This window comes from Dipodomys spectabilis, unplaced genomic scaffold (assembly GCF_019054845.1).
Source record: "Dipodomys spectabilis isolate Male_0828 unplaced genomic scaffold, ASM1905484v1 ptg000026l, whole genome shotgun sequence".
Lineage (NCBI taxonomy): Eukaryota > Metazoa > Chordata > Mammalia > Rodentia > Heteromyidae > Dipodomys > Dipodomys spectabilis.
Window position 1 is genome coordinate 3,986,983 of NW_024870703.1, and position 27,286 is coordinate 4,014,268.

Genomic DNA, 27,286 nt, shown 5'->3' on the forward strand with positions numbered 1-27,286 from the left:
AAATAGGAAAAACTCAATCCTGCAAATGCAATTTTAAAATTTGGTAATGTGCCAAGTGTTGGTGGCTCCACCTACAATCCTAGCTACTTGGGAGCCTGAAATTAAGGTTCAAAGCCAACCTAATAAGACAAATCTCTGAGACTCTTATCTCCAAAACACCAGGGAGAAAAAAGCCAGGAAGTAGAGGAATGGTTCAAATAGTAGCGTGTCAGCAATGAGTAGTCCTGAGTTCAAATTCCTGAGTTCAAGCGCCAGGACTGGCAGGAAGAAAAAGTTAGATTATCTGTACTTGCCAATGACATGATCCAAAGCATTGAATGCCCCCCAAAGACTACATACACATAAGGTTTAAACTAGTAAAAAGGTTTACTAAAGCTGTAGGATTCAAAATCAGCACCCGAAGCTCAGTATACAATATAACATCCTATCTGAAAAAGAAATCAAGGAAATGATCTCATTTCTGATAACATCTAAAGATTCTCTCAAATTCAAGGATGTAAAAGTTTTGAACCTCTGGTCAGAAATCTAGACAACAATGAAACAAATTTAAGAAGACAAAAAAGAAATGAAAAGATATTTCAGGTTTTTTTTATTGAAATAACTAATATTAAGATGTCTATTCTACCCAAAGATATACACAGATATAACACAATCTCTATCAACATTCTGATTGTATTCTTCACCAAAATAGAAAATTTGTAAAACTAATATAAAACAGCAAAAAAAATTAGGTAGCCAAAGCAATTCAGAATGAAAACAAAGTTGGAGGCATATTTCCTGATTTAAAATTGTATTAAAGATGGTTGCTAGTGGCTCATGCCTGTAATTCTAGCTCCTCAGGAGACTGAGATCTGAGGACTGCAGTTCAAAGCCAGCCCAGACAGGGAAGTCCACAAGAGTCTTATCTCCAATTAAACACCAAAAAGCTGGAAGTGGCTCAAATAGTAGAGCACTAGACTAGAGCACCTGGGATGGTGCCCAGGCCCTGAGTTCAAGCCCACAACTGTCATAAGAAAAAAAATGAAAAGAAAATTATGTTACAATTCATAGTGATCTGAATGCTTATAGTCCCCTCTACTTAGGCTGCTGAAGTAGAAAGATCACTTGAGTCCAGGAGTTTTAAGGCCACCTGGGTAACATAGCAAGACTATTTCAAAATATAAACAATATTACAAAGCTATAGGAATCAAAACAGTTGCTACTGAAATTAAAATGCATAAACTAGTGAAATAGAATAGAGACCAGAAATAAACTCAAAACACATGGAAAACTAATTTTCAACAAGGGAACTAAGAGAACAAAATGCAGAAAAGATAATTTCTTTTTTTAAAAAAATGTGCTAAGACAACTGGATATCCTCCTGTAAAATAATAAAATTGAACCCTTCTGTATTACATACACACACACACACACATGCATGCACTCTCAAGAGGAATAAAATACCTAAAGAATACTAGATCTGACACTGCAAACTTCCAGAAAAACAAAGGGGAAAAACCTACTTGGAGATTAGCTTCAGCATGGATATTTTTTTTTTGAGGGGGAAGGAGGAAAGTATATCAAAACTCAGGCTACAAAACAAAAATAAATAGGACTTGTGTTAGTCAAACTTTTGGTTGCTGTTTGAAATACCTAAGAAGAACACAACTTAATAGACTTGGGGGTCAGAGTTTTAATCCATGGTCACTAAGCCCTATTACTTTAAGTCTGAGGCATGACTGAGCATCATGGCAGACAGGCCCTGATGGACCACAGGTGCTTACTTTATCACAGACAGGAAGCAAAGAGAAGTACACACATGCTAGTGCTAGCTAGGGAGCATCCTCTTTCTTCCCCTTCTTTGATGGTACCCCCACATTCAGGGTGAGTCTTCCTCCCTTAGTTAACCCTCTCTGGAAATGTGGACATCCCCAGAGCTGTGTTCTATCCATCTCCTAAGTTTCTCTCCATCCAATCAAGTTGACAAATAAAAGTAATTGTCACAAGACTACATCAAACTAAAAAGCTTTCTGCATAGCAAAGGAAACAATCAACGAAATTAAAAGGCAGCCTATAGACTGGAGAAGTTACTTGCAAATCATACATCTGCTAAAAGGTTAGTATCTAAAAACATACAAAGAATTTATACAGTTCAGTTCAGGAACAGAGAAACAACCCATTTAAACCGTGAGCAAAAAGATCTGGATAGACATTTTTCCAAGAAGACATAAGATGGTCAATAGGGATATACAAAAGAACTTGATATCACTAATGTAATGGAAAACTACAATGAAATTCATCTTTTACCTGGAAAGATGATAAATCAAAGAGGCAAGCGATGACATGTGGCTGCTGAGTACAGAGGGAAAAGACAATCTTTATAAACTGTGGATGAAAATGTAGAATAGAACCATGCAGCTATTATGGAAAGCAGTATAGAAGATCCTAGAAATTTTTAAAAATTTAAAAAACTTTCATATGACCAACAATCTTTATGATGGGTATGTAACTCATAGGATATTAAGTCACTACCACAAACAGGTATCCGCATTTCCACGTTCACTGAAGCATTATTTACAGTAGCCAATACATAGGAACAAACACATAGAATGGATCGTGAAAGTGTAGATTTCAAAAGCTTCAAAAGATGTCAAAAGCTCTCATGATTTCAGGCCACCAAGGCAATAAAAGCCCATGAGAATCCATCTCCACAAAGGGCAGCTGGACAGGGGAGTATGTGCTTGTTATCCAGAAACTCTGGGAATCACAGCAACTGAGGGACGCATCCTGGTGGGAAGTGAAATTCCATCCTAATGAGCTAGAAGCATGGATGGAGATATGGCTCAGTGGTAGAGTGCCTGCCTGTATTTAAATCTCATACCACCACCACCACCACTGCCACTGCCAACACCGCCAAGAGAAAACACAGGTGAGAGAGGCAGGGAGAAACAAGGTAGGTAGGTAGGTAGGTAGGTAGATAGATAGATAGATAGATAGATAGATAGATAGATAGATAGATAGATAGATAGATAGATAGATAGATAGATAGATAGATAGATAGATAGATAGATAGATATCATTATTAGATTATTATTCAGTCCACCCTTTGCCATGCCACAACAGGAATAAATCTGAAGGACTTTATGCTAAGTGAAATGTGCCAGTCAGAAAGAAAAAATGTTGCATGATCTCACTTATATGTCAAATAGCAGAAACTGGGATGATGTGGGCCAAAGGACACAAAGTAGCAGCTATGTAGGATGAATAAATCTAGAAGTCAAATAAATGTACTACATGAGGACTGTACTTGATATTATGCTATACTTTTTGCTAAGAGTATATTAAAATGGTTAACTCCATGAGATAGGCTGATTTGCTTGACTAAAGAAATCTTTATATGTCTATCAAAACATCATTCTATCTACCTTAAATATATAGTGGACTTTAAATTAAAAATAGGTATGAGGCTACTGGGGGGGGGGGGGGAGGAGGAACCCAGCCTTAGGCTCATTGAAGCCAGCCCAGGCAAAAGGATGAGATTCTGTCTGAAATAAACAGAGTGAAAAATGGCTAGGGGCATGGCTCAAGTGGTATAACACTAGTGTAGCAAGCTCGAGGCCCCAAGTTGGATTCCCAGAATTGCAAAAGAAAAAAAGCTGTGAGAATCCAATTGTTTGTATTAAACCAGACATCAACCAGATTATAAGAAAAGGAAAGCAGTTCCACTCTTCTCGCAAATACATTTTGTTCTGAAAAATAGTTACTTCCCCAAATGCTGTATATTAACATATAATTTGATTTTTAAATTACTAAACATCTTGTAAGATTTTTTTGTTTTAATTTCTACTCTGTTAAGAGACTTATAATCCACATTTTATAAAGCTTCCTCAAGAGTGTGATGAAGACTTGAGAATAAAAAAATGTAGCGGACAGGTGATGGGAGGATATTACTAAACACATGAATAATACAGCCCAAAAAAAACCCACAATGGAGAAAACAAGTTTTAAAAGTGGAACAGACAAAGGCAAATGACTTATTCAATTGCAGATTTAATTTGGACTCTTTATCAAAAGAAATAAAAAGATTGTAGAAGTTTATTTTAATCAGGCACTTTTAAACATACTATGAGAAGATAATTAAGAAGTGCTTCAATTTTATGAGGCTATTTACTTCAAGAATCCCATTGTAGAGTACCCAGAAATGAAGACAGATAAGAACGAGGTCTACAATGCACTTTTAAAGGATATAGTAACTCCTCTTAAACCGGCTCATTACAAATCAAGTAGAAGAGAATAAGGGGAAAGACTGTCTTACTTTAAATGTAATTATTTCTATTATTCTAACTTCTAAAACATAGAATAAAAATGAGGTGTTGAGTGAAACCAATGCCATACATTAGTTGCCAGACTATTCTGTGATTTAAATCACTGGTAATATTACCATCTTGCGGGCAAAATGAAGTATTGCAATACTGAATGACAAAGAATCTGAGAAGTGTTAACTTAGCTTTTCATAAAAGACAATTAAACAGGCAGCCGCCTGCGTGGCTCAGGCTTGTCATCTTAAGTATTTGAGAAGCTGAGAACAAGATCAGCTTTACAAGTCTGAAGATAAAGGTTCAAGAATAGCCCAAGCAGAAAAGTCCACAAGACTCTTCAGTCCATAGCTGGGCATCGATGGTGACAAACACCTGTCATCCTAGATACATAAAACACTAAGGTCAGATGACCCTTGTTCCAGGCCAGCCCTGAATAGAAAAGTGTATGAGATTTCAGCTCAATGGAAGAAACTAAGCTGTAAAGGCATGTGCCTGTTATCTCCCATATGGTAGGAAGCCTAAAGCAGACATGATAGTCTGAACATGCACCTGGGCAGGAAATGAGACCTCCTCTCAAAAATAACTAGTGCCAAAAAAGGGTCAGAGAAATGGTTCAGTGGTAGAGCACCTGCTTAGCAAGTATGACACCCGGAGTCTGAACCCCAGTATTGTCACACACAAAAAAAAGAAGACAGTCAAGTTATTTATTTCTCCTCTCTACCCACCACATCCTCTCTTGCTAACTCCATGTAAAACAAACCTTCAGAGTTATCTATTTTTTAATGGAAAAATTTTAAAGTCCCAAAGAATGTTCCATAGACAAGTATAAATGGGGTGTCCTGGTAAAATACAAATGAACCAGGCACCGAGAAGGTGAGTTCTCAAGAGGCTGAGATCTGAGGATCATGGTTCAAAGCCAGCCAGGGCAGAAAGTCTGTGAGACCCTTATCTCTAATTAACTACCACAAAAAAAAGTGAGAAATGCCACTGTGGCTCAAAGTGGTAGAATGCTAGCCTTAAACACAAAGGTTTAGGGACAGTGCCCAGGCCTTGAGTTCAAGCCCCAGGAATGACACAAAAATAAAACTAATACAAACGAAAGCATACCAATGAGCAATAACTAATGAAAAATGCTTCAATGTGACAAGTGAACAATTAAAACTGCCATGACTAATTCTTGAAAACAAAATTTTATTTTAAAAGCAAGTATTAGATAAAACTTGTGCATAACAATTACCTATTGTTAATTTATATCATTTTTAGAAGCTATCATTTCTGCCAAACTTAAATTCTCCCATCTTGTAATAGGGGAGTAACTCACATGCTATCTCTTCTTCACCTAAGCCTATGTAATTTTCATGTGAATTTTCACTAACATACAATGAACAAACTACTTATTAACAACAATCTAATCCAAAATCTGTCCTCCCTCCTTGAAGACATTACTCTTAGATAGCCTAAAGATTCTAAGAATCAGAAAAGAGGAATAAAAGCTAGAAAGACAAAATATCTGTTTATCTTCTGATAGCTAGTCTTTTCTAGTTTAAATTGCATATACAATATGAACAAACATTTCCCTTAAAAGCTGAAGTTGCCAGATGCCACTGGCTCACACCTATAATCCTAGCTACTTAGGAGATTTGAGGATTGCCAATTCAAAACAAGGGCAGGAAAGTCTGAGAAGACTTTTATCTCCAAATAGCCATCAAAAAGCTGGAAGGGGAGCTGTAGTTAAAGTGGCAGAGCCCCAACCTGGAGCAGAAAAAGCTAAGGGACTGTGTCCAGGTCTTGAGTTCAAGCACCATGCTGGCGCACACACATGCACCTGCACGCATGCGCATGCCCACACACACACACACACACACACACACACACACACACACACACACACACAATCAGGTCTATATTGAATAAGTCTAAGAACAAAGAAAATATGCATATGGTGAAGATCTTGTCACTATTTTAATTAACTCAAACAGCATGGTAGCTTGAAGAATCTCCATATTCTCTCTCACTCTACATTTTGCCAATACAACAGGTTTAGAATATATACGGGGAATAAGAGAGTGGATACACAGGTACTGACCCCCCCCCCCCACGGTATAAACTCTGTTTTCACTGTATTTGATGTTGGAATAATTTGTGGAGGGGAAGGGAAAAACAAATTGTTTAAATAGGGATACAGGTGGACCCATCAGAACAATGAGATGTACAAGTCATTATGTAAAAAACGAACTTTACAACTTTGGCATGGGGGGTGGGGGAAGGGGATAAGATGGGAAGGGATGGGAAGGGGAAACAAAGGAGGAGGCAACAATGATTGATAAGAAATGCACTCATTACCTTGCCCATGTAATTGTAACCCCTCTGTACAGTAGTTTCACAATTAAAAAAAAAAATACACAGGCACTCACCTTTCCCCTTCCCTCTGATACTTAACCACAGTGGCTCACTTACTTCCCAACTAAATCCACTCAAATTCTCCAAAAGAACCTATAATATTCATTTCTCTAAAATAAGGCTTTGTCACCTTTGTGGAATCTAATATTATTTTTAAGTAAGCTTAAATAACCTGAGGGCGGTTTATCAATAATTATAAGACATGGTGACTCACAGTGTGTTCATTTCATGGAAATTATTGTGAGGTTCAAGCCCACTCACTTTAAGAACATAGTCCTGATTAAAAAAACACTACCAAAGAAGAATTGGTTCTGAGGATGTAGATGAAACTCATATATATTTGTTTTAGCCAACCTGTGGGTTGCAACGTTTGGTGAAAGTTGTGTGGCATTTGAAGAGTGAACAAAGGTGAATGGATGCTATTTCTGAAGAAGTCTTCTGTTGCTTTAGACTGCAAAACTTTGGTTTCCCAGAGCTGAAAACAAAACATAACAAGTTAAAAAAACAAAACAAAAACAAACACCACTGCCAGACACCAGTGAATCACATCTGTAATACTAGCTACTGAAGCAATGAATACAGGAAAGATGGCGGTGGTTCCAGGCCAGCCCCAGAAAAAGTTTGTAAGATCCCATTTCAACCAATAGCCCAGGCATGGTAGCATGCACCTGCCATGCCAGCTGTGTGGAGGGCTGAGATTGAGAGGATTATGCTGCCAAACCAGCATAGGCAAGAAAGTTCATGAGATCCCATTCCAAGAAGAAAAAAATCTAGGTGTATTAACAACGCACCTGTCACCCCAATGACAGCAGGAAGCATAAATAGAAAAATTTAAGTCTAGGCTGGGCCAGACAAAGAGCAAATATTCAAAAATAACCAGAGCAAAAATTGCTAGAGGTATGGCTCAGGTGGTAAAGTACCTGCACAGCAAGCACAAAGCCTTCAGTTCAACTCCCAGTACCACTAAAAAAGCAAAAAATTACTGAGATATTCCTATGGTTTTTAAGTCTTTTAAACTAAATTCCCCCTGCCAAGTACTGGTGGCTCACACCTGTTATCCTAGCTACTCAGGAGGCTGAGATCTGAGGATCACGGTTCAAAGCCAGCACGGGCAGGAAAGTCCGTGAGACTCCAAATAATCACCAGAAAAATGGAAGTGGTGCTGTGCCTCAAGTGGTAGAGCGCTAGCCTTGAGCTGGGACAGCATGCAGGCCCAGAGTTCAAGCCCCACAGATGACAAAAAAAAAAAAAAACCTTGGGCTGGGAAGTGGCGCTGTGGCTCAAGTGGTAGAATGCTAGCCTTGAGCTGAAGAGCTGAGGGACAGCGCCCAGGCTCAGAGCTCAGGCCCCATGACTGGCAAAAAAAAAAAAAAAAAAACAACTAAATTCCCAACTGATAGCACAATAAAAATATAATTGAAAAGATTAGAACCAGAGTTTATCTGTTTTCCTAGACTGAAAAGACAGGGAAACTAGATTTGTCTACAAACCTGCTTCAAGTCTTTTAAGACTTGTTCTTCGATGCCTTCTTCAGCAAATAGTTCCCGCACTCCTTCAATTACATCTTCAATTACAGATCTGTAGAGTTTGGGCTATAGACAAACAATCATTAATTTTTTTAATTCTCAAATTTGATGGTATTTCACCTTAAAAGATAGTCGAGGGCTGGAAAGGTGGCTCAGTGGTAGAGTGCTTGCCTTGCATGCATGAGGCCCTGTGTTCGATTCCTCGGCACCACATAAGCAGAAAAAGCCGGAAGTGGCACTGTGGCTCAAGTGGTAGAGCGCTACCTTGAGCTGAAGAGCTGAGGGACAGTGCCCAGGCCCAGAGTTCAAGCCCCACAACTGACAAAAAAAAAAAAAAAAATATATATATATATATATATATATATATATATATAGTCCAGTGCCTATGGCTCATGCCTGTAATACTAACTACTCAAGAGGCTAAGATCTAAGGATTGCAGTTTATAGCCAGCCAAGGCAGAAAGTCCAAGAGACTCTTATCTCCAATTAATCAACAAAAAACGCCAGAGCAGAGCTGTGCCTAAAGTAGTAGAGTGTTACCTTTGAGCAAAAAAAGCTCAGGGACTGTGCCCAGGCCCTGAGGCTAAACCCTAAGACTGACACAAAAAAGAAAAAAGACATGTATACTTTCTAATATTACCATTTAAAACAAAACACAGTAAGAATTTTTGTTAAGTACATCCTGTTCACAGGATAGCATTAGCTATCTGTAAACTGTGTTACTTCAAATCCCTGGTCTCAGGTACAATCCCTTCCTATTTCTAGGGTCAAATCTGTAACTACAACAAAATATGTAATAATCCTATAAAGGTTCATGGCTATGTTTATGTTACTTAGCTTGTATCATAATTTTCTCTTCCTACTCCCTATTAAAAGGGAGATTAACTTAAGAAACCTGGAATAAAAAAATAAAATAAAAAATAAAATAATAATTATCTGTAAAAAAAAAAAAAAAAAGAAATCTGGAATAACCTTCTATTTTCAATTTACCTTATACTCAAAGTAGCCAGTAATCATGAACTACCAGGGTGCCCTATCTTAATTTCCAAAAGTTAATAAGTTACAAATCTTAAGACTATGATACCCAAAGCCTGTCCTATTTGGAAAATAAATGTGGTCAAAAGTTGTGAACCACTGTCAAGGAAAGCTCCATCAAAATGGGTTTCCTGGAACAGAAATCAAGGACATAAACTTAGCCCTTCCACAGGGTGTGTATCAATCATAGAGACAAAGATAACATCCTAAAATACTTCCTGGTAAAAACATAGCAGGACATAAAATTCAGTAGATTTCTATGCAGGCTAAACATTGCTTATACAGACAAAACAAGAAGCATATGAAGTAATTCAGTCTTGTAAGTCTATGTAAAATGTGCTCCACTCAATCCCAAATGTTGTGTGTGACAATACTGATGGAGTGAAAGGTCCCCTGGTAAAAAATAAATAAATAAATAAAATAAAAATAAAAATAAAAAAATAACAGCTAAGTAGGAATTTAGTCGAGTTGCTCTCACTCCAAATTGCTTAATCAGGACAAAATGAAAATTCTCATACCCATAAAATACTCTCACTCCAAAAAAACAGCTAAATCTTAAACTAATCCTTTTAAAGATCCAGAGTAAGCCTATGAATAGGCCAATCAGCAGTATTTAAATAATATGTTACTCACAAGCATATCCATTAAGACTAAGTGCTCCTAGATGAGTTGCTTCTTCTAAAACAGTTTATCCTGATAAAGGCATTCTAAATTGATGCTTCAGTGTTAATCCCAACTAGTGTGATCACACTTAGAGCCACAGGGAAAAAAAACTCCCAGGGATAAAAAAACATCTTTAAAATCCGCCCTCAGAGTGTACACTGGCAGCAGTCAAAAAGAATCCATTAGAACACAATTTTTCAAAAGCAAAATAGGTATCAAATGTACTTTTTTTGGTAGGACTACAGTTGAGACATTCTATTGCTTTCGCTATCTCTTATCTTTATTAAAAACTATACATAGTCCCAAAGTCCATCTTAGCTTCTCTAAAAGAAGACAATTTCCTTGGAGTTCACAATCAATCATGTAAATTGATATATTATGTAAGCTTCCAGGCAAGTATGAGTATTTTACATTTCATAAAATACATTATCAGAAAATAGATACATTAAAATAGCATGTCTCTAAAACATGGAATCATTTATGCTGCATATATACATATAAAAAAATTAAAACAATTTTCTAGACAAGTACATTGTCCTGAAAATGAGTCTGGTGGTAATTCTTTAATTCAGATTTTTAAGTCTGAGGAAGTTTTCACAAGTGCCTTTTAGTTAGTTTGAACATCCCCACTGTGTGGTTGAGGGGGCAAAGTTTGTGAGTTGTACACTTAAGCATTAAGTGTTAAAGGATGATGGGAAAAAGAAGGGATGGTTAGGGCAACACTAAAACTACTTGCTAAGGTAACAAGATCATATTACCCATTTATTTCAGGTTATAAACAATATAGTTTGAATCAACAATGCTCATACTAAAATCAATCATTAGAACTGGGGCTGGCTGTGATCCCGGCTTTGAAGAGGCTGAGGCAAGAAGATTACAAGTTCAAGGCCAGCCTGGAGCTACACTGTATCTGAGGCTACTTTGTGTGACCCTGTCTCAAGACAATAGAAAGAATCAGAGTACAAGTGAGCTTGGGAATTTTCTACACACGCGGGAAATCACCAGGGTTGAGGTGATTTCCACCTCTAAGACACTCTCCAAACCTTAACCCACACCCTCACTCTGGGTAGGGAGGGCGTGTGTTCTTCCAGCCAGGCCCAATGTCCGGCCCTCATGAGCTTGCCCAACACAGAGGGGTGACAAAAAGGTTTCCTAAAGTCTGTTATGTGCCACAGAAGGGTAAATGGATGTGTGGGGTTCAAATGTTTGTGAGCTCAGAGTCCCAGTTGCGCCCTGTGCCGGGGACTGGGGTCTCCCTTACCACTGGATTGAAGTAGGCCATGACAGCGGCTCCAGCCCTTCGCGCCTGCGCAGTGTGCAGTGAGCGGCTGGGCTTGCCGGAGCGCTTTTTGAACGGCGCCCGTGTTGCCCTAGCAACCACCTGGACACCAGAGGGAGAGCGGGAAGAGGGAGGTCGGTGAATTGGATGGGGTTAACTGTGGGCATGGTCGGGATGGAAGAGTGGGTGGCTGGCCTGAGAAGCAAGCCTGCTGAAATGGAAGGGCCTAACACACGTGTAGCCCTTTCCAGGGCAGGGGAAGGGCTTCTGTTCCCTTAACCTGTGAGTTGGAAGTCTAAGCACACTGGGAGAGACAATGCAGAGAGGCCCCAGCTTAGCAGCAGCATTGAAGGATGGAAGAAGGAAGTAGATGGGTGGGTTCTGCCTTTGCCAATTTTCATTCTTGCCCCTGAACCCCACTCGCAGCTGCACTCTTACTGTTATATAAAAATATAACGAGGGTCACACTCTTCTAACGAGTGGGCAGCAGCCAACACAGCTTTTCCTAAGGATCCTATTAAACATTCAAATGAGAGGGGAAACACGTTAACTGTGGGAGAGGGGTGGAGAGAGAAGCCGCATTACATGCATGTATGGAAATACCACACTGAAACGCCTTTGCACAATTAATACATGATTTAAAAATGTACATGATCAAGCTGGGTGACAGGGGCTCTTGCTTGTAATCCAGGCTATTCAGGAGACTGAGATCTGAGGATTCTGGTTCAAAGTCAGCATGGGCAGGAAAGACCTGAAACTCTTTTTTTCTCCAATTAAGCAGCAAAAAGCAGGAAGGGCAGGTGTGACTCCAGTGGTAGGTAGAGTGCCAGCCGTGAGCAAAAAAAGCTAAGGGACATGGCCCAGGCCCTGAATTCAAGCCCCAGCAAACACTCACACATACACACACAAAGTTAAGCTTCCACCTACACACAGTGAATCAGAAACTCAGAAGAAGAATGTAACAATAATCTCAACCTGCTTTCCAGGTGCTTCTCACAGTGTTAAAAGGAGACCCAACTGTCCTAAGACAAAGATTCTCAATATATATACATATAGATATATATAAATCATCTGATGGGTTTTTCTTAATTAAATGTAATTTTTTATTATCTTTAAATAGTTGTGGTATTAATGCAGCATAATACCATATGTGTAATACCATGCATCTTGATCAGCGCTGAAGGGCTTCTTGATCCGTGCTGAAGGGCTTTTAAAATGGTATGAATCACACTCCAAAGAGCCTGATTCTAATACGCAACAAATGTTGGAGAACCACTATTTAAATAAAGCCAGTTTGCCAATACCATTCAGGCTTATTTTCCTCTGCACATTGACATCACTATCTTTTGACCTGCAATGATTTTTCTCCCTGTCCTGAAAGTTAGAACCTAGAGGAGCAGATCATACCTGGGGAAGGCCAAGACAGATGGAAGCCTAGGTAGATTAGTGGCAGAGAAAAGGAACACAACTTTCTTCTGCACTCTACTGCTTTAACAGCCTTTCTAGGTGTTGACCCAAGGAGAAGGTTATTTGATCATTTTAAAATTTAAAATTGGCTGCTTACTTACTTTTGCCTATCAGGGTAGTGGAATTATTATATTCTACCACTCTGTATTTGCTTGCCTAGATCAGGTACCCTGTGGCTTCTAAGTTTCAAGCAGCTGATTCAGATAATATCCTTTAAAAAGACTTTTACAGGAAGCTGAGAAGTTTGTATGGTAATTTTTAATGGTTATGTCTCTCTCCCTGGCAATTTACTACCAAGAGTAGTCCAAGTGACTTATCTTTCACCTAAAATAGAAAAGCTGTAAGCATTGATTCCCTGTGATATTATAAAAATCCAATTAAATTATTCAAGCTGGGAAATAAGAAAGCTGAAAAGCCACTTGTTTTCCACCTTTTTCATGGCAAGGTTTTAAATTTTCATTCCTAAATGCATAGGATTGGTAATCATCTAACATTTTGTGGCAGCCTATTGCTGTGTTGTACTTTATTATATATTATACCTTTCTGAAGGCTAAGCTGTAGCGCGTATATACTTTTGAAATTATATTTGGACCTTTATAGACATAAAAAGTGTGAGTAATGGTTCAATTGTTATTGCTCAGTTAGTGCACTTAGTATACTCAGGTTACAGGAAAGTTATGCAATGTCGGCAGAGAGATTTCAGCTGCTTTCTTTTGTCCCCTTGGGGGTCTGTTTGAATGGTCACTGGTAGGTTTTTCTGGAGTTTCTTCTCAATAATAGACAATGACTACTAAAGGAAACGTTCTGTAACCCAAATTCTGGGCTTAGATATCTTTTTTATTGAGTTTTTATTCTTAGTATAAAGATGATATACAGAAGGATTAGAATTCTATAAATCAGGTAAGGAGTACATTTCTTTTTGGACAATGCCACCCCTTCCCTTGCACTCTCCCAGGTTTTTTTTTAGATATCTTAAAGTGTAGTTATTTCATATCAAAACACACATGTAGTGAAGTCTTGGTCCCAATATAGCAGTATGCAGAGGTGGAAGAATCTAGGAGGTGATTTGGAGTATGAAGGTTCTGATATCATCATAGAATCCATTGATGGATTCATAGCTTAACTTACATAACATTGGGAGGTGGTAGAAGCTATGGTGTGGGGTTAAGTGGGACAAAATCGGCCACTGGAGGCAAGCCCTTGAGGAATACATTTGTTCCCTACCCTCCCTTTTGCTTTCTGGCCGCCACAAGGTGAGCATCTTTGTTCTGCTATGTTTTTCCCCCATGACGCTCTACCTCCCCACAGCCCCACAGTGGTGCAGCCAAGGACTGTGGACCAAAACCTCTACCACTGTGAGCCAAAATAAACTATTCCTCCTTTAAATTGATGCTCTTATTGTGTCATAACAGAATCCTAACACATGAGAGAATCTAGGTTGTATATCTGCTTTAAACCTTTAGTAGCCACCTTCCAAGATGGCGCCCCACTTCATCCTAGACACCTACTCACAGCCTGGTTTTTTCCCCTCCCACATTGTTCTATGGTTTATCTGAGTGGATGGTAGAATGAAGTAGAGGAAATGCTTTCCACTTCCAAGATTGTTACAAATTGATGTGAGCTGTCTCTTTTCTCTCAGGTCACTTACCTTGGAAGAAACCAACTGTTTGGGGGAAAGCAGGCTATAAGAACCAAACACCAAAGGCAGAAGGCACTGAAAGACTGAAGAAAGAAGTAGGCAAATCCAAGATTTATACAGAGAGCAATATAGGAAAAACTTGTGGGGGGCGAAAAAAAGTGAGTGGCAGGTAGAAGACAAAAGGGTGCCCACATACCACAGTGGGAGAAAGGAGATTAGAAGCATAGCTAAACAAAAGTGGGCCATGGCCAGCTGAAATACATGGGTTTTCTCAAATTGACATGTCATATCAGTTAAGAAAGATGAGTAAGCCTGATATTAGACAGCTCTCACATCTGACTTTCAGCTTAAACACACTCTCTTTTATGTATTTTTTTTTTTTGGTCGGTCTTGGGGCTTGAACTCTGGGCTTGGGCGCTGTCCCTCAGCTCTTCAGCTCAAGGTGAGCGCTCTACCACTTGAGCTACAGCGCCACTTAAACACACTCTCATAAGAGAGATGGAACGTAACCCTAGAGCCAACGCCCCACCCCCAAAGCATCTCCTAGATGTCTGTTCCTCAGATAGTGTTAGAAATAATACATGTTTATCATTTAAAGTGGGTAAATGGTAAGGTACTCATTCTCTGCTTGGTCTGTAACTACAGGGAAGCTTGCTTTCCTTCACTGTAATCTCAGTATTTAAAGTTTCTCTAGTACTCTCTGTCATTGGTCACTGGGGTATTTTAAAAGGAGATAAAGGAATCTTTATAGACTGATGTTTGATAGATTCGACCCAAGATTATCATGAAACAAGCACACTGTTACAGTTCTGTAATAGTGACATTTCTTTAGCCATTTTTTCAAACTCAAGAGAAAAGTGTGTTACATACACAAAGCACTTTTGATGGTAAAATCAAGATCCCCAAACCTCAGTGACACCATTTTATGAGTGACTATTTTTTATGTTAGTAAACAGAGAATTTTTTTTAAAAAAAGGAATGCTGAGCTTTCGTCTTTCTTTGAGTACTAGCGTTGAAATTATATTGCACAAAAGGATAAAGCTCTTCCTTTCACAGATCAGAGCCACAGATTTTCACTTATCCCTGGTTTGTTTAGAGACTCATATCTATCCTTAATACATTGTGGGTAATCAAGACCAGCTTTTGAAACAGTTAAGCAAATCTTAATAATCAGATTAATTCCTTTGCATCCTGTATGTTCTCATTATTTTTGCCTGGAAATTTTCTCTGATATTATTTTAGGAAGTAAAGAGATAATTGCACATTGTTTATCTGTGAAAATGCAATGTCTAAAAAAAATCCCTTTCTTCGATAAGAAAGTAAGAAATAAATGTCAGGGGCAGCACATGATCTTTTACATATTAAACTGCACATTAAAGTACAGGGTGTTTCAGTAACTATATAGATTCTAAATAATAATTTATCTGTAATGAAAAATGTGAGTTAGTCTTTAGGCATTAGGCTTCAGGCAGCAAATATTCATAATTAGTTTCGGAGCATTCTGTAATACACTGAACCCAGCAATATTATATTTCTCTGCCTGTATTTCATCCCTCACATCTTCCAGGAAATGAAAATCCAGTTCGTCTCTGCCTCTCCCTGTAACTTGGAAGTGGTTACAATGTTGGCAGTTGTGATTTATGTATTCTCTGTGCTTTTGTAATGTTGTTCATGTTCTAATACAACTCCAAACCAACTTACATTGTTTGAACATCAGATACTGTTCCATCATCATGAATCCTTCCCCGAACCCCAGTAGGATTTTGGTTAAAGTGACCATATGACACAATGCTATGCTCAAATGATGGCCTTATCACGCAATGGCTCCCTGTTAATCTGTCCATTCTTGTCTGTGTTGAAATGCCTTAATATTCAAATGGTATATATGTCATGTACGTTACTGATAATTATTAATTCAAGGGAAAATACACAAGATGACATCAAACACAATTTCATCAACATTATTGGTAGGGGTTTTTTTAACATTCTCAGTGGGGGGCTTGATAAAGATTTAGTAGTTAAAGCATTTTCATTTCTCTACTCATAATGTGTATAATTATACATAAACATTAAATATTAGCAAGGATAATGTTTGTTGTCTCTGGTTAATTATCGAACCAGAATCTCCACCTAGAAAAGACAAAGGTGAAGACAAATAATAGGAGCCTAAAGCTATGTGCTAGAGAGACTCAATCAGCTTTATTCTTGCTAGGCTTTTCTTCCTTGCTAATTTTTCTCATTTTTTATGAATGAAAAATAATTGTATTTTGAATATTCTGTATTATTATTTCAGGCAGAAACAACATTGGCTAAACATATTTCTTCATAGTCCTGTACTAAGAACAAATGAAAGTTCTAGACATTATATAAGAAGACTATAAAAGGTGGGAAGAAGCCAACATACCACTGAGGAAGCTCACAAGCCTAAGAGGTACAGAGCAGTTTTCTTTTTGCTTCATATATCTCAGGCTGGATGCTGGAGAAACTGGAATCCAGAAATCACTCTTGGTCATAGAGAAGAAAAGCTCCAACAAAATTCTATCTCCAATGAAAGGATCAAAAAATAAAAATTGACAACAGGAGTCCTCCTCCATCCCAACAACACAAACACAAGGGGCCCATTCCGAACCTCTTTGTACCTATGGGTAATTGCGTTTTCTTTTGGCTTTCTAAGTTGGAAATGTCCTTATCCCATAAAGTTAATATACTGTGATTTATTCAGTTCTAGTTGTTTTTTTCCTAGGTGTAGCACCTAGTATTACCTGGCCAGATAAAGAGAATCCAAATGAGTAGAGGAGCTTGTTTTTTGGAAGTGCTTCATCTATCTACAGAGAGAAATTAAAAATCACTCCTAAAAATTCACCCTTAGAAATCTATTTTATTTTTTTAATTTTAAAAACCTAATGTTAGACTCATGTGCATGGAATTAAATTTTATTATTTAATTCTTTTTATTGTGAAAATACTGTACAGAGGGGTTACATTACATGGGCAAGATAATGAGTACATTTCTTATCAAGCATTGTAGCCTCCTCCTTTGTTTCCCCTTTTATTCATTTGCTATGGAAGTTTAAACATTGTACATGATAAGACATTTTTTGTTTTAGTGTGTGTTGTTACTGAATGATGTACTCCCCATCCCAAGTCAACCATGAGTAAAAAATTAGCGTAAAGAGATGGAGGGGAAGGAGGGGGGAGAGGGAGAGAAATTTCTAATATTCACTTGCATAATTCCTTATTGCAAATGTTTTTCATTTGAAATTACTTTTCATCCTTATGTAGACTAGTGAAGAAACTTAAGTACTTCAGGTTGTTTCCCATAGCCTGCTCTAGCTAAAAAATAGTTAAAAACATCACTAGCAGGAGACAGATGAAAAATAGCACTTAGTGTTACAGTGTAGATGGGAGATGGCTCCACAGGCTCATGTGTTGAGTACTTTGTCCCCAGCTGGTGGCATTACCTTAGAACGTTCTTGAAACTTTAGCAAGTGAAGCCTAATTAGAGGAAGTAGGTCACGACTTGGGAGCCTCTATCTTGTCCTGAGACCCTTCCCCATGTCTTTCTCCTTCCTGTCTTCCGTGAGGTGTATACGCTGACCATCGTGATGCCTGCCCAAGAGTATTGGAGGGTAGGGGCCAGCATGAAGTGAATCCGCCGAAACCCTCATCCAGTGTGAACAATCCCTTTCCTAAGCTGTTTCTGTCAGGTATTTGATCACTGCCGCAAAAGTGACACTAATCCGCTTACTTTATCAAATTTGGTGTATTCAAAGAGAAAAGATGGTCCTTGGCTGCTCACCGGGGCCAAAAAAGCTAAATGTGCTTCCTCTCCTCTGCCAGCATCTTGCAAAGCAAGAGGAGATTTTGTTTTCATCTTTTTAACCCCTTGAAAGTGCACGTGAGGGTGTTTAGCAAGGGAACACACATTGGTAACCATAGTGTGACAGAGTTTAACATTCTTCAAGACTAGGGCTGTGTATTATTCACTCTTATCTGTCTCCTGGGTTTCTAGCATAGTACCTCATATGTGGAAAATACTCATGGCATGCTATTGATTTGAATTTATAGCTAAACCATGACAAAAAAATGGAATTTTCATCTATGTGGAAGGGAAAAAACTAGGAACTAAAACGTAACTCTCCATGGGAGAAGTAGTTCATTGATTTAAATTCATCCTATCATTCATTCATATAATAATTTTTATTTAATGCATAAGTCATGAGCTCTGATCAAGGGATCAACCCCAAACATTCAGCCTTACCACTACCACCCATCTATTTTGTACCTTGGGCCTTGTCAAGTCACTAGGGCAGAGCCACACCAATCAAAATCATAGACTGGATAAGGCGAAAGAAAAATACACAAGTAAGAACAGTGTTACCACATTATGACTATTTATGAGGTGCCCCTAACTCAAATGGGAGGCTCAGGCAAGGTTTTATAGAGCAGAACCCCAAAGCTGAGTGTTAAAGACCAGGAGAGGGAGCTGGAAGCATGCTTCAGGTAAACGCTAGAGTATCCAAAGCCCAAAGCTTGAGGACATGGTGGGTGAGAGGAAGGAGAGCAAGGAGTTCCATTTGGCCAGAGGACAGAGAACAAACCAAGCTGTAACACACACTAAGGCTGTGTCCCACACGCACTGCAGCATGGAGGGTAGTGTGGAGGATGGCCACCGGGAAGGCATTTCACTGTGTCTTTAAGATTTCTGCAGTACAGAATGCACAGTTCTATTCGGAAAGCCTGCAGCAGAGACAAAAACACTATGACCTAAGTAACTGATGTCAATCATATGAAGCCAACAAAGAAGAGGAGGAGATATAGGGGAAAAGGGGCATCCACTGATGGAGGAAAAAGGCAATAAAAAAAGGCAGCTACAAACATCATCTAGTTCACAATTTTACCCAAGGCCATCTCTGGTCCCAGAGCAAGTTTAATATAGAATTTGTCCTTTTCCACAATGAGTACTTAGCAAAGCCTTTGAAAAGTGTTTCAGAATATCTCAAAATTATCCACTGGAGAGGCAGGCTCTTGGCATTTAACAATGCCACTGTTCTGAGATGCTCTTTCCTTGTCCTTTTCATGGCGCTTGAGGACCTTTGGGTGGAATTCTCTCTGAACGGTGTGAAAAATATCAAAATAAAACTCTATAGAAAAGGACGAGCACAGCAGCTAGGCACTTCCTTCTCCCTCTGCTGCCCCCACCGCCCTCCCACCGCCCCTCACAGGTCTGTGGCAGCTCTCAGAGATAAAAGGCAGAAAAGGAGACTGAAATCTAGAGTGTTCACAATGGGTTTCCCAAATCAGAGCTCCCTGAGCCATTTATTCTCTATTAGGGGGATGGATAATCTCAGTTGGAAAAAAAAAAGTCACAAGAATATCCATGTGTAGGTCTCTGTCGCTGATATTCAAGCATTCATTCCAGGGAAAAATATAGACTGAGAGAGATGAGCAAAGTCTTCAAGAATGGGAAATTAAAGTCAGACAGTCGTAAAGTGTTCTTAAAGAAATTGATGAAAAAACTCCTAATCCAATTCCACCTTTGGAAAAGGAACTAAGAAATAATAACCCCGTGGATGGTCAGGCATCCAGACATCTGTAGCCAGGCAGGGGGCCTTCCTCCTGATTCGTGATGAGCTCTCTTCTGAGTCAGCCCCTCCGCCAGCAGCCCTCGCCCCATCTCCTCCACAGACATAGCCCTGGAAATTGCCTCTCTCTCCTTGGCATCATTAACTCGCCTCTCACCAAAGGATCCCATGCATCCATCCTGCACTCTGTGGTGTACCAAGGCTCAAAGCATAGAATTGAAACACAATAACAAAGCAAGGGAAAGTCAGTCCACAGGTGACCAGCCAATGATCAACATTGCTGACATTTCTAAGCAACGTCTACAATAAACCACCCCCCACCTCTCTTCTATTTCTTTCTATATACTCGCTGTAATAATTACTGAAAGATTCTGGTCAGTGTATTCTAGTTTCTCAGTACTGAATTGTATTTACATGGATATTAATCTGGCTGGTTACCCTGTTAGACCCTTGATATGTGGACTTAAATCCATGGCATATCGCTCAGGAAACAGTAATAGTCCAGATGTTCAAACTTGTTGCATATGCAGTTGGTGTTGACTTCCCTTTTGGTCCTCCAGATTCTTGGATTTAAGCCATATGATTTATCATAAACAGTAATTATAAGGGTGAAGAGATAGCTTAGCTTACTTTGATTCTGTCATTTTGTGTAACCATGTGCAATTTTTATTTGTGCTTTTAAATTGAAAAGAATGAATTGGGTTGTGAATTGCAAGCTATATTTTTGTTAGGTTTGATCCCTTTATGCTACATTCTAGTAACACGCACGTGCATGTGAGCACTGAGAATCATGGAATGAGGCTCGGATGCTGAACTCAGGGCCTCATTCTCTTGCTCAGCTTTCTTCATTCATGGCACTTTATCACTTGAACCGTGCTTCCGGCCTAGCTTTGTGCTGATTAACTACAGATGGAGTCTCACAGATTTTTTTTTTGCCTTAGGGGCTTGGAAACACAATACTTTGGATCTCAACTTGTCAGGTTGCTAAGATTACAGGCATCAACCATGGACATTCTATTAGAGTAACAATGTTTTTTAACTGAAGTCTATTCTTCTATTGTAACTGTGAATTGTTTTAATTGGTAGATTTTAAATGATTCCATATCCAAAATTTGTTTTATGAGTGACATATACGATGTTGTGCTAACTACTTGGAGTGTCTCACCCCTTCAATAATGTCTCTACACTTTCTCAGACCCCAGATGAGAGGTATTGACTTCAGCTATTTGACTGAAAAATACATATGCACCTAAGTTTTAGTAATTTAGAGTTTGACAGATGCTTTGAGAGCAAGACAGCATTTTCAGATGCTTCTCAAAGAACAACAGGACCACACCCTGACAGCCACTGGTAATCCCAGCAGCATATACTGCCATGTTGGGCACCATTGCTCCCAAGAACCCCACTTTAATTTGGGATTACTTTCCATGAGTTCTGCCTCCATTATAATTGAGCAGCTGAGCTGGGAGTGTAACTTAGTAACAGAGCCTTTGTCTAGCATGTGTTAAGCCCTGGGTTCAATCCCCAGCACTGCTAATTGAGCAACTTGACTTTAATCACTGTGGAACTCACTCACTTTATGGTCAATGTAATTTGTCTATCAGTGTGTACCCTACAAAATCTAAATATTGTGAAACTAAGAAAAAAAGAGTGTCCCTGTATACAAATAAGCCAGGTAATTCCTGAAATCTTAATTTGATAATCTCCTTAGTTCTACCTTCTTTTATAAGAAAAACAACAAATCAAGAAAATAAGCCAGGCGCTGGTGGCTCATGCCTTAATTCTAACTACTCAGGAGGCTGAGATCTGGAGGATCAAGGGGTGAGGCCACCATGAACTGAGCATAAAAGTGCAAGGGACCCCCATCTCCAAAATAGCCAGCAAAAATCCAAGCTGAAGGTGAAGTTTAAGAAGTAGAACACTGCTAGGTGACGGTGGCTCACACCCATAATCCTAGCTACTCAGGAGGCTGAGATCTGAGGATCACAGTTCAAAGCCAGCCTGGACAGGAAAGTCTGTGAAATTCTTATCTCCAATTAACCACCAGAAAACCAGAAGTGGTGCTGTAGCTCAAGCGGTAGAGTGCTCGCCTTGAGCTGAAGAGCTGAGGGACAGCACCTAAGCCCAGAGTTCAAGCCCCATGACTGACAAAAAAGAAGTAGAACACCAACCTAGCACGTATGAGGTCCTGAGTTCAAACCCCAGTAGCAGGGGGTAGAGGAAAAGAAAGAAAACTATTAAATATTAGCTTAGTAATATTAGCTTAGTAATATCACACTAGTAGTATGATTACCAGTTGCTTAAATTATACTTTTTACAAATAATTTTATTATATTAAATAATTTTATTATATTCAAATTCCCTTAGGAGTTGCTGGACACTTGCTATATAAAATATTACTATATCAAGGGGCTGAGAAGGTGGCTCAGTGGTAGAGTGCTTGCCTCACATGCGTTGAGGCCCTGGGTTTGATTTCTCAGCACCACATAGCAGGAAAAAAAAGCTGGAAGTGGTGCTGTGGTTCAAGTGGTAGAGCGCTAGCCTTGAGCTGAAGAGCTGAGGGATAGTGCCCAGGCCCAGAGTTCAGGCCCCACGACCAACCAAAAAAAAAAATTACTATATCAAATTGTAATAAAGAACCAAAACTCAAATATGTAAATATAAAAAACTATAAATTAATACTTGTACTTTTTTAAAATCCTGCAACTGCTTCCTAATTACTTTGGATTTAATAGAAAACTCAAAAATTATCACAGCAACATAGCACAACACTGACCCAGTGAAGCCCAATCAAGAAAATAAAAATTTAACAAAATAAGAAGTGATCGCAGCAATAGGTAAATTTGCCTTGAAATGTGTCATAAACACAACAGCAAGCTTATGGTCCCTGAAAATGGTGAAGAAATACAAGCTGGCCCAACCAAACTACCCGTGCTAGATGGCACCTCGTTTTGTTAGCATAGACTGGAAGGAATCATTTTCTATGAGCAAAGACAACAGAAAGAGAAAAAATAATTTATGCCAGTCCATTCCTGTAAAATAAAGCATAATAAGAATGAGGAAGAAAGAACTATAGAATCAAAAGCCCACACAGTGCTAGTGGCTCATGCCTGTAATCCTAGCTACTCAGGAGGCTGAGATCTGAAGCATCAAAGTTCAAATCTAGCCATGCAGAAAAGTCCACAAGACTGCATCTGCACTAACCATCCATAAAGCCACACTGGTTCAAGAAAACTGAGCTAGATTGGAAGGCCCTAAGTTTAAGTCTCTAGTACTAGCAAAAACAAAAACCATCAGTCGTGGTCCTAGTGTTCACATTTATAGCAAAGTTCCTCAAAAGAGCTTAAGGGATGCATATCACGCTTAAACACATTGATAGTTCTAGGCTAAAGACAAGGGAAAGAACAGGCATGGGAAGGCTGTGTGACCTCGGCCTTTCTACTTACAAACAGCTCATAAACCTTCCCATCAGCACATTGCTCTCTCAGGAGAGAGCAGGAGGCAGGCCATATAAACCAATCTCGTACAATAACCCTTACCTTCCAATCATTTCCCACTACATTGCCTGGGGAGTTCCCCACACCGACCCCAAGCCCTTTTGTCTTGTCATTGCACCACGGTTTATCATTCCTTGTTTGAAGAAGTATGTAAGTCGTGTGGCATATGGCTTCTTAGGGTTTTTATTTGCTTTGAAAGACATAGGTACCTGCAAAAATATTAAAATGTGTATTCCTTCCTCTTATGGGCTTTAATAGGCATCTTAAAGTTAACACATCCACACATGACTCAGATTTACTTCCCAGAAACGTGTACCTGCAACTGTCTCCCCCTACTCCATCAACAATGCCTCCATCCTTGACTTCCTCAGGCCCCAAATCTGAAAAAGCATCTTTGGTTCCCTTCTTTCCCTCACATTCTACCTCCATACCTACATATATACATACATGCATGCACGCATGCATATGTACATACATGCATACACATGTATGTACATGTATACATACATCTCTGTGTCTCTCTGTCTGTCTCTGTCCCTGTCCCTGTCTGTCTCCGTCTCTCTGTCTGTCTCTGTCTCTCCCTCTCTCTGTCTCTCTGTCTCTCTGTCTCTCCCTCTCTCTCTCCCCTCTTTGTCTCTCTCTCCCTCTCTCTCTCTCCTCTGTCTGTCTCTCTGCCTCTGCCTCTGTCTCTGTCTCTGTTTCTCTCGACCCCCTACATTTCAAGTATGTTCTGAATCCACCCCACTTTTCCTGTCCCATCACCAGGCCGGATACCCGCCACAACAGTCTCAATGTCCGCATCTTCACAAAGCTCACCGGATCAAATCTAACCACAGGGTAACCGATGGAAAAGCTGGAGGTGAGAGGCCATGATGGATGGGAATTGGTGTCCTTTAAAGGAGGCTTGGGGCAGGGAGAGGATAGCTCCCCCCATGAAGGAAAGGACCTTCTCCGATTGTAAACACCGGGATCTTCAGAGGTGGGACTTCCCGCCTCCACCAGAGCTGTCTCTTCTTTACCATCCACCCAAGTCTAGGTGATGGTGGAGCCAGGGGACCAAGGGAACCAAGGGAACCCACTTCCCTGACGCTGTGCGAGTCCCAGCCACCATCTGAGATGCATCTTGTCATGCATAAAGTTCATGCCACTCCTGGCACACAAAGCCGCCTACCTCTTTCTTATCTCAGCCTGAAGAGCCCTCCCTGATCTCCTCCCGGTCCAGCTCACCAGCTCTCCAGACTCCTCCTCAACCTCCATCCACCCAGCTCCAGCCAGCAGAGCCACACTGTGAGACTAAGCCAGGGCCGGCTAAGGCCGCATTCCAGCGCCTGTGTGCCGGCAGCGCCCTCTGCTGGACGCTCGCCTCCCTGCGGGGTCTGGGAGAGAGGGTCAGCTTAACTTGAGCCTGCCACTTGGTCACTTACTCTGCTTTATTTCTTCCGCGTAGCAATGACCACATATTGCTTATCTGTGTGTTGTCTGACTTCCTCCACTATTATGTCGCCTCTGCGAGAGCAGGAATGAGCAGGGTTTGTGGTTGCTTGTCTACAGAGCCTAGAAAACACAGACATGATAAAGTCTTGACAAATGTTTGAATGACCAGAAAGATGATTAATTGCACTGATTCGGCATTTTCAAGTTATTCATAGTGGCAATCTATGGAAGGCTTAAGTAACTCTAGTTTAGTACTTCAGGATGTGGAAGATACTTTTAGGATATCTCAGAATACAGCCCTAATCTTGCCCATAACAAAAATAGAATATTCTAAAGGGCTTTATGCTAGAATATCTACTCCGAAAAACCCTCTCTCTCTGTCTCTCTATCCGTCTCTATCTCTGTCTTTGTCTCTCTCTCTCTCTCTCTCTCTCTCTCTCTCTCTCTCTCTCTCTCTCTCTCTCTCTTCTTTCTCTCTTCCAGAAAGAGTTCTCTAAAAATTAGTTCATTATTACTTCCTAAGGACTAAAAGAGCAAAATGGCTCATTCCTGAATTCAGGAAGTATGAGATATTCTTCTACAAGAATATTTTTGTTTGTTCTTAACTATAAATCTGAACTACAATTCTATAGTGGAGCTAATTTCTGGAGACCACACTAACCTCCAAACATGCCAAAATGAGATGGATTAATTATAACACTTTATAAATCTTTTTTAACTAAAAAGAGTGACAATTATTAACTCATTCAACATTTTTTTAATTCTGCAGAGAGAGAAGATGCTATTTTTCTCTCTTTAATAATTAGAAATGTTTAAAGATAAGCTTAATATTTAAACCTTTAGGATGTGTAAAATTGTATTCAACAGCATTTTTAGACCAGGCATTAAGAATACTTTAAAGGGGTTTGTCTACTGTATTAATTTTAATCATGCTCCACTAGACTCACAATGCTTTGAAATGCTTTTTAAAATGCCCTCAAGATCTTTTATTAATCATAATACAAGCACCACCAAATTTAAAGGCTAAGGTTTCTGATACTGAGTAGCAGCAGCTTGCCTAAGAGCGCCCTCTTCTGTTATAAGAGTGTATTGCAACTTACATTTCAATGGTGTCACAGCAATTCTTGTGAAACAAAAAAGGTGGTTGTTTTTTTGTTTTTTGTTTTTTGTTTTTTTTTTGCTGGGGCGGGGGAGGGGGGGAGTTTCAACCCAGTCACAATCATGTTATTTAAATAGGCTAAATTTCTTCTTAACAATTGGTTTCTGCGCTGGTACAGATACAGGTAGGAGAATTCACAAATTTCAAAGTAGAATGGTGATTTGTCTTACCCAAGAAGTCTTATGGAAAAAAACTTTTACCTGCAAACTATGGGACAATTACACTGATCCATTCTCCTTCCCCTTAGAGGTGAGACATGATTTTAAAGGCATGTTACTTACAACTTTGCATGTGTATGTGTTTGACCAAACTTCTTCTTTCAGCTTTTTAATGATTAACTGGAGATAAGAGTCTCATGGAGGGCTGGGAAGGTGGCTCAGTGGTAGAGCTCTTGCCTTGCATGCATAAGGCTCTGGGTTCGATTCCTCAGCACCACATAAGCAAAAAGAAAAAAAGCTGCAAGTGGCGCTGTGGCTCAAGTGGTAGAGTGCTAGCCTTGAGCTGAAGAGCTGAGGGACAGTGCCCAGGCCCAGAGTTCAGGCCCCAGACCGGAACCAAAAAAAAAAAAAGAGTCTTAGGGATTTTTCTGTCTTGAGCTGGCTTCAAGCTGTAATCCTTAGATCTCAGCCTCCTGAGTAGCTAGGATTATAGGTATGAGCTGAATACAACTTTTTCCCCCCAGTCTTAGGGCTTGAACTCTGGGCTTGGGCACTGTCCCTGAGCTCCTTTTGCTCAAGGCTAGCACTCTGCCCCTTGAGCCACAGCACCATTTCTGGCCTTTTCTGTGATTAATTGGAGATAAAGAGTCTCATGGACTTTCCTGCCCAGGCTGCCTTCTAACTGTGGCCCTCAGGTCTGGGCCTCCTGAGTAGCTAGGATTACCTACTTGAACCACCAGCACCTGGCTGCATACAACTTTTATTTCTCTGGGGGAGGGGAGGTTGTTTGTGTTTTTAGAGGGTTTTGTTTTGTTTTGCTTTGTAAATTGATGATTTGCTTGCTAACTATCATACTTTAAAAATTATGAACTGGGGATATAGTTTAGTAGTAAAGCAATTGTAAGGCCCTGAGTTCCATCCCCAGCACCACACAGACACAAAATTAATTAGTCAAGTTCATATTTCAATGTCCTTAGTTCATATTACCCAGGGGACATGCACAGATAATGAGGTTGGTCCCATAAAATTCCATGCCAAGATCCATACAGACTGGCTATTACCAGATTCTCCTTGCCCTACATGCTAGATCGCTGGGTTGGGCATGAAGGTCCAGGGAATGGAGAGCGTGTAGGAGAGGTGACATAGA

General features: G+C 39.7%; 1 protein-coding gene across 1 annotated transcript in view; it reads right to left on the bottom strand.

The window, feature by feature from the left end:
- The window catches only part of Ston1 (stonin 1), a 110,135-nt gene that overhangs the window by 32,313 nt on the left and 50,536 nt on the right, over positions 1 to 27,286 (bottom strand). The window contains exons 4-5 of the mRNA XM_042675411.1: positions 8,189 to 8,290; positions 7,053 to 7,173 (exon numbers count right to left, since the gene is read on the bottom strand). Of these exons, the coding sequence (XP_042531345.1) occupies positions 7,053 to 7,173; positions 8,189 to 8,290 (223 nt within the window). The remainder of the gene's footprint in view (positions 1 to 7,052; positions 7,174 to 8,188; positions 8,291 to 27,286) is intronic.